The sequence below is a fragment of the Chrysochloris asiatica genome, unplaced genomic scaffold, assembly GCF_000296735.1.
Source record: "Chrysochloris asiatica unplaced genomic scaffold, ChrAsi1.0 scaffold00042, whole genome shotgun sequence".
Lineage (NCBI taxonomy): Eukaryota > Metazoa > Chordata > Mammalia > Afrosoricida > Chrysochloridae > Chrysochloris > Chrysochloris asiatica.
This window is the reverse complement of record NW_006408560.1, coordinates 14,661,548-14,668,453: the sequence shown is the minus strand read 5'-3', so window position 1 is coordinate 14,668,453 and position 6,906 is coordinate 14,661,548. Positions and strand designations below refer to the sequence as shown.

Sequence of the window (6,906 nt, the reverse complement as noted above, 5' to 3'; positions counted from 1 at the left end):
TCGAGACAGCCCAGGATTCCCCCAAAGGACAATGGATTCTGGAACTCGCCCAGCTGGTAGTTGTTGTAGTGGCCCTCCAGGGCTCTCAAGAGAGTACAAGCTAGTGATGCTGGGCGCTGGTGGTGTAGGGAAAAGTGGTAGGTAATGTTTCTCTTCCATTTTACAAGAACATGAAAAGTACATAAAAAAACATGAAAAAACAAGAACATGAAAAGTACTTTAAAAAAGTACTTCAAAAAAAAGCATATGGGGGTGGATACTGGCTGTGAGTGCTCATTCTTCGGATTCTTTATGGGGGTCACCTTTGTGTGAATTTTAACTTTGATTTCTTGCTTTGAAGCAATGACCATGCAGTTCATTAGCCACCGATTCCCAGAAGATCATGACCCCACCATTGGTAAGTCAGATTATCATTCAGGTGTCCAAATATTAACCATACAAAAACCATAGAAGTGTCTTGCCAGTACATGTGAGTTTTTAAAATGGTGTCTATTTTTATTTTGAAGCTTTTAGATGTCTGCTTCAAGTTTAGTTAGCAATAGAGTGTCATAACAGTTGGTGTATTTCTTTTCCTCATTCAATTCTATATGTGCATAAACCATCTTTTGTCTCTGTCTTTTATTGAGCAGTAATGGGACTTTCTTTGTCGTATTTTTATGGTTCGTATAGTATATTTATATTGCTGGGTTAAAGGAAAAGATTAAAGGGCACTTAATGGAAAACTTTTCTTGCTGTCACTTCTCTAAGGGTCTGATGTGAGACTGACTATGTAACTATGAGTCAGCTGGTTTGTGCTTCTACAAAAGGAAGCAGAAAAACAAGTAGAGCCTGCCTGCTGAACTCTTGCAACCCAGACATGCAGTGCCTGGACTTCTTCCCCTTGGTGTCCGTCATTTACTTCCTTATACTTGAAGTTGTCATAATTTAGTAATACCCATTGTTGGCTATTTTATTCTAAAATCCAATTAGAATGAAAAAGTCATTTTGTTTGCTTTACTTCTTTAGTTGCTAGACTTTACTAAGATTAAGAAGACTGATGTCATTATTGAACCATAAGGAATCAGATTGGGTTCTAAGGAGTTACACCTTAATATTTAAAGGAAAATTGCAGAAAGAGGGTACACAGATGGTCTGCCATAACTATTAGTATTTTCAAATGTGAACCTCTTTGCCATGACCCTGGGTGTCTGGGGAGGATTTCCATTGAGTAAGGCATCTGTTGCTCTGTAATCCACCAAACCAGTGACTGTTCTTTGGTAATACAGCTTTAACTACGATAATTTTATGCAATGAATGTGGAGTGCTATTGTGGTAGTGTAGATTAAGTACTGAACAGCAAGGTCAGCAGTTTAAAATTTACCAGCCACTCCTCAGAAACCCTTTACAGGGTCACTATGTTTTGTTTTTCATGTACTGTATGAAATCTGGAACATTTTCAGGGCTTTGAACTGTCAAGGGAATTTGAGGAATAAAATCATTTGATGACTTAGGATAATTTTTACTTGACAAATCCAGAAGTGGCTTTTCCTGTCTTTTCTTTAAAGTGAAAACTCATGTATTTGTCTCATGTTGGAGTTATATTTTTTGTAAATTAATGAATTACCTTTCTTTTTTCTAATCAGTCACTCGCCGGACACTATATTATCTGATTTAACAATATTCTGTGCCTTTTGATTAGGTGCCTATTATATGCAGAACATAGTAGTAGACCCTGGGGACATGTGAGCAAAAACATAGTTCTTGCTCTTATTGAGTTTTCATGTACTACATTTTGTTTCAAATGTTTTCTTGTTGAGAATATATACAGCAGAACATATACCAGTTTAACAATTTCAATTGTTAAATGTACAGTTGTACAAACATGTACCATTGAGTAACATATTACATTCTTTGAGTTGTACAACCATTTTCATCCTTTTTTGAGCTATTCTTCCGTCGTTAACAAACTCACTGCTTCCTAAACCTCCTCTCTCATTTTTGGAATTGCTGTTATCAGTTTGAGCACCTATTTGTTTCATTGCTAACTGAAGAAAAAATTTTACATTGTAACCCATTGTCAATTCCTAATCATAGCGATCCTATAAGACAGAGTCAAACTATCCCTTGGGGTTTCCAAGGCTATAATCTTTATGGAGAAATACTGCCATATCTGGTGTGGCTGTGGGTTTGAACTGAGACTTTTTAGTTAGCAGCTGAAATCTTAATCACTGTGATCCTTACCCATATGCATATCAAAGTGGGAACTCCTTAGGGTAAACACAGGATTACATACTACAAGTTCAGCAGTTTGAGCCCACCAGCCAATCTGCAGAAGAAAGAGGAAGCTTTCTGCTCTGACAAAAATTTTTAAGGCCTCAGAAACCCTATACAGTGTCGCCATGAGTCAGAACCAGTTCAGCAGCACTTAACAACAACGTACACATATGTATGGTGGTTGGTGGTTCTGTGCTATGGAATCAGTACCAACTCATACTGACCCTGTATAAGGTTTCCGAGGCTATAAATCTTTACAGGAGCAGAAAGCCTCCTCCTCTTCCTCTTTTTCCTGCAAAACAACTGGTAGACTCAAACTATTGACCTTGTGGTTAACAACCCAGCTTGTAATCTACTATGCTACCAGGGCTCCTTTGCACATATGTACATGTGTTTAAAATCAACATATCATAAACATACCTCATTACATGTGATGCATTCTGGTATTTCTATTTGTTTTAGGCTTCTTATTTGTTTTAACGTTGGCCCCACCCCAGTAAATTAATTGTACAACTCATTAATCGTGATGGATCATGACCTGTAGTTTGAGAAGCACTGATTTAGTGTGCTTGTTGTGTTTGAGGAAAAATGTTGAAAGAAGATAATATGAGAATGTAAATAATTGTTTTTTACTAATAGAAATATCAACTGGATTTTTCTCTGCTTTTTTACCTTCTGTACCTTCCAACATTTTTTCCAGAAACCTTGAAAAAAGATATTTATCTATGATATCTAAAGATATTTAACTATGGATTTATCTAAAGATATTTAACTATGGATAAAGATATTTGCTTTCATAAAGCAGAAATTGAAAAAAAATGTTTACAAAATAATTTTTTTTTTCTAAAATATTGAAATGAAGAGACACTATAGCATATGGTTATATATGTAAGGTTTTGAGAAAAACAACTCTGGGTTTTAATCTTAACTCTACCACTAATTAATTGTATGATTGGGAAGACATTGAATGTTTTTGAGTTTACTTTTCTTTATAAAGCAGAGAGAATAATACCTACCTCACTGGAAGATTGTGACTGTTGAAGGAGTTGATCTGCATCAACTCCTTAATGTCATTGATTTAATCTTAGTTGATGACACCTCAATGGATTTCACTTGCTTCCTGAGAAGATTTGCGCATATAAAGAACTTGGGTAGAGTCTAGTACTCCACAAGAAGAGTTTTAAAATACAGTATTTATTCCTGCATTTGTGGGTTATGATACACCTTTCTTCTCTCCTGTAGAAGATGCATATAAAATCCGGATCCGTATTGATGATGAGCCAGCCAATCTGGACATTTTGGATACAGCTGGACAGGTATTAAATCCCAAGATGCTATGAGTAAAAGGCTTTTTCACTCTAGTAAAGGGGAGGGAAAGACTTAACACAGAGAAGATCACTAGTCCATCTCTTTTCATTTTCATGCACTCTGACTCAGGATAGCAGGTAATCAACATATCTTCTCTTTAATCTGAACTCAATAGCAAATGTATGTGTAGTTCTAGGTTTCATCAATAGATTAATGACCCTTATTTCCCTCTAGGCAGAGTTTACAGCCATGAGGGATCAGTACATGAGGGCAGGAGAAGGGTTTATCATCTGTTATTCCATCACGGATCGGAGAAGTTTCCATGAAGTTCGGGAGTTTAAACAGCTTATTTATCGAGTTCGACGTACTGATGATACACCTGTGGTTCTTGTGGGAAACAAGTCCGACCTAAAACAGCTAAGGCAGGTGAGACTAGAGAAGAAAATGCTATCTAGAGTGTTTGTAAGATTTTACTCTATAGATTCCTTTGCCTTAAAATAAAAATTTTTAATTATCTTCTCCTTGAACTTGAAACTTTCCGCATTTGCTTTGATTTTGGATCAAATCTGGATCATAGGAACCAGTTTACAGGACAGAATCCATAGGATTATGGTCAAATGGTGTGCTAGTTAAGGTTTTGTGTCAACTTGACTGGGCCAGGATTCTCAGTGGCTAGACAGTTGAGATGTAGTTATTCCCATGTGATTGGATCTGATAAACCATTAAGAGCCTTAAAGGTAGGATGTCATGTCGTGTGCCATGGAGTCTGTTCCGACTCATAGTGACCCTACACAGAGTTTCTGAGGCTGTAAATCTTTACGGGAGCAGAAAGCCTCATCTTTCTCCCACGGAACAGCTGGTAGTTTCCAACTGCTTACCTTGCGGTTCACAGTCCAATTCGTAACCACTACGCTTATACCACCTTTAATCCCACCAAGACCCTGATCCAATGTAAGGGACATTCCCAAGGGTGTGGCAGGCAACACCTTTTATCTTATAAGAGGTAAAAGTAGAAAGACTTGAACAAAGAAAAAGGGACCTACTACCACCAAGATAGAAGAGCTGGGAGTGGAGTGTATCCTTTGGACCTGGGGTCACTGTACTTTGAAGCTCTTAGATCCAGGGAAAAATGGATGCCAAGATGAATGGAGATCTCCAAGGTCTCCAGAGTCAGTGCTCTAAATTCGAACTTGTAGCCTCTTAAATTTTCTACTTGTGGTATTTCTATTATAGCAACACTGGATAGCTAAGACAGAAGACAAATAGAGTACACAGTGTGAAGAATCATGGCGTGCTCATTTTTTAAATCCTCAGAAATCAATCTTATATTGTAACAGGAAGAACTCAGCTTCAATAACAAGGTATAATTCCTGACAGTGAGCATTATGAGCCATGAAAGGCGATAATAAGAAAACTATAGAATATTTTAGAATATGTATTGGCCCTTCAAATTAGTAATGATATTTAAATTTTACTTTTGATATAGAGATGAAGATATAGTGAAACAAGCACATTTGTGACTGCTAGTGGAAGCTGTGAGGAGCTCTGGTAGTGTAGTGGTTACAGATCAGGCTGTTAACCTCAAGGTCAGCAGTTCAAAACTGCTAGCTGTTCATGGGAGAAAGATGAGGCTTTCTGCCCCCATAAAGATTTATTAGAGTCTTGGAAACCCTATGCAGGGTCACTGTGAGTCAGAACCTACTCCACAGCATGTAACCACCACAACCAGTGGAAGTTGTGAATAGTACAAACTTTTTGAAAGTAATTTGACAGTTAAATTCATAATGCTTCACAGTTACCTCCTTTTTGAAAAAGCTATTCAAAGGTTTATATATAAAATGTCATTGCCAGGCTATTTATTATAGCAAAAAAATTATAAGCAATCTAAATGTCCCAAAGTAGGAAAGATTAAGTACACATTTCTTTGTCTTGTGTTTTTGTTTCTTAATGCATATTCAATATCTATAACTATTCCCATGTTCCCAAAAGTTACCTTTAAAATAAATTAGAAATAGAATAATAAAATTTGAAGGCAGTAAGAAACCTTAAAAGCCTTGTAATTTAGTCTCTCAGACATTTAAAAAAAAACAAAACAGCTGTACTCTGCTTAAACATCTCTAGAGTTGATAAGCTCTCTTCCTTTTATTATTGTTAGCTGATCTCAATTTGATTCCAACTCATGGTGATCCCATGTGTGCAAAGTACAATTGCTCCGTAGGGTTTTCAAGGCTGTGACCTTTTCAAGATTGTGAAGCCAGGTCTGTCTTCTGAAGCATCTCTGGGTGCATTTAAATCCATAACTTTCCAGCAAATAGTTGAATGCTTACTAGCCATTTTTGCTACCTAAGGGCTCTTCTTTTTCTGTTACAGTAGTCCATTCACTGTTTTGGATGCTTGTAATTATTTCCCCCTGTTACCACTGTTCATTTTTCTAATGTTTATGTGTTTAAAGGTCACCAAAGAAGAAGGATTGGCTTTGTCCCGAGAATTCAGCTGTCCCTTTTTTGAGACATCTGCTGCTTACCGCTACTACATTGATGATGTGTTCCATGCCCTTGTTCGGGAGATCCGTAGGAAAGAAAAGGAGGCAGTCCTGGCCATGGAGAAAAAGTCTAAACCCAAAAGCAGTGTATGGAAGAGGCTAAAGTCACCATTCCGGAAGAAGAAAGATTCAGTAACTTGAAGGGGAAGATGTGAAGTGTTTATCTGTGAACTGCAGTGCTTGTCAAAGCAGTCCAGTAACCTGCACTAGGGAGCATGGTGCTTGCTTTTTCTCCTATTATGACCGTTGTTTTTTAAGTAACTGATGAGGACCATGCCTGCTAGGAGTTTTCAGTGATGCAGTATTTAAAGTATTGTGTTAATTAATTCTGATTTATTAACCCAGTGGAGTGCTGTCTGCTTGTAAATTGTCACATTAGAATCTGATCCACCAATGTGTTGGGTTTCATTACCGATATTAATTGATTAGTGTAAATTGTTTATACCCTGGGAAATGTGTACACCATGTGTTTGATTACATTCACAAAATGGACTCTATTCTGCTATACAACCATAATATCTTTCAACTTCAGTTTCCTGGGACTATCCCATAGAAGGACCTCAGTCTTTTATATTCACCCTGTCCTTCTAAGAGACAGAACAAAAATTGAGCAGAGACATTCAATGAGATTAGTGCTAATGTTCAGGAAATTACTATAGAACTGACTCCTTTTGCAGATTTATGAAGTGATGAGATTTAGGGAATCAGGCCATATGCTCACAGGGACTTGGCTAGGAAAAGAGAGGACCAGAGCAGCATTGCCAATAAGAGCATGACTTTTCCAAGAAGCATGCATGTGACCC

At 37.3% G+C, this 6,906-nt stretch overlaps 1 protein-coding gene across 1 annotated transcript; it reads left to right on the top strand.

Moving 5' to 3' along the window:
• RIT1 (Ras-like without CAAX 1) lies at positions 1–6,553 on the top strand. Its single transcript, XM_006861569.1, has 5 exons — positions 1–137; positions 341–397; positions 3,496–3,569; positions 3,796–3,987; positions 6,014–6,553. The coding sequence occupies exons 1-5, from the start codon at positions 32–34 to the stop codon at positions 6,242–6,244; spliced, it is 660 nt and encodes a 219-aa protein (XP_006861631.1). The 5' UTR covers positions 1–31; the 3' UTR covers positions 6,245–6,553.
• The last annotated feature ends 353 nt before the right edge of the window (positions 6,554–6,906 follow it).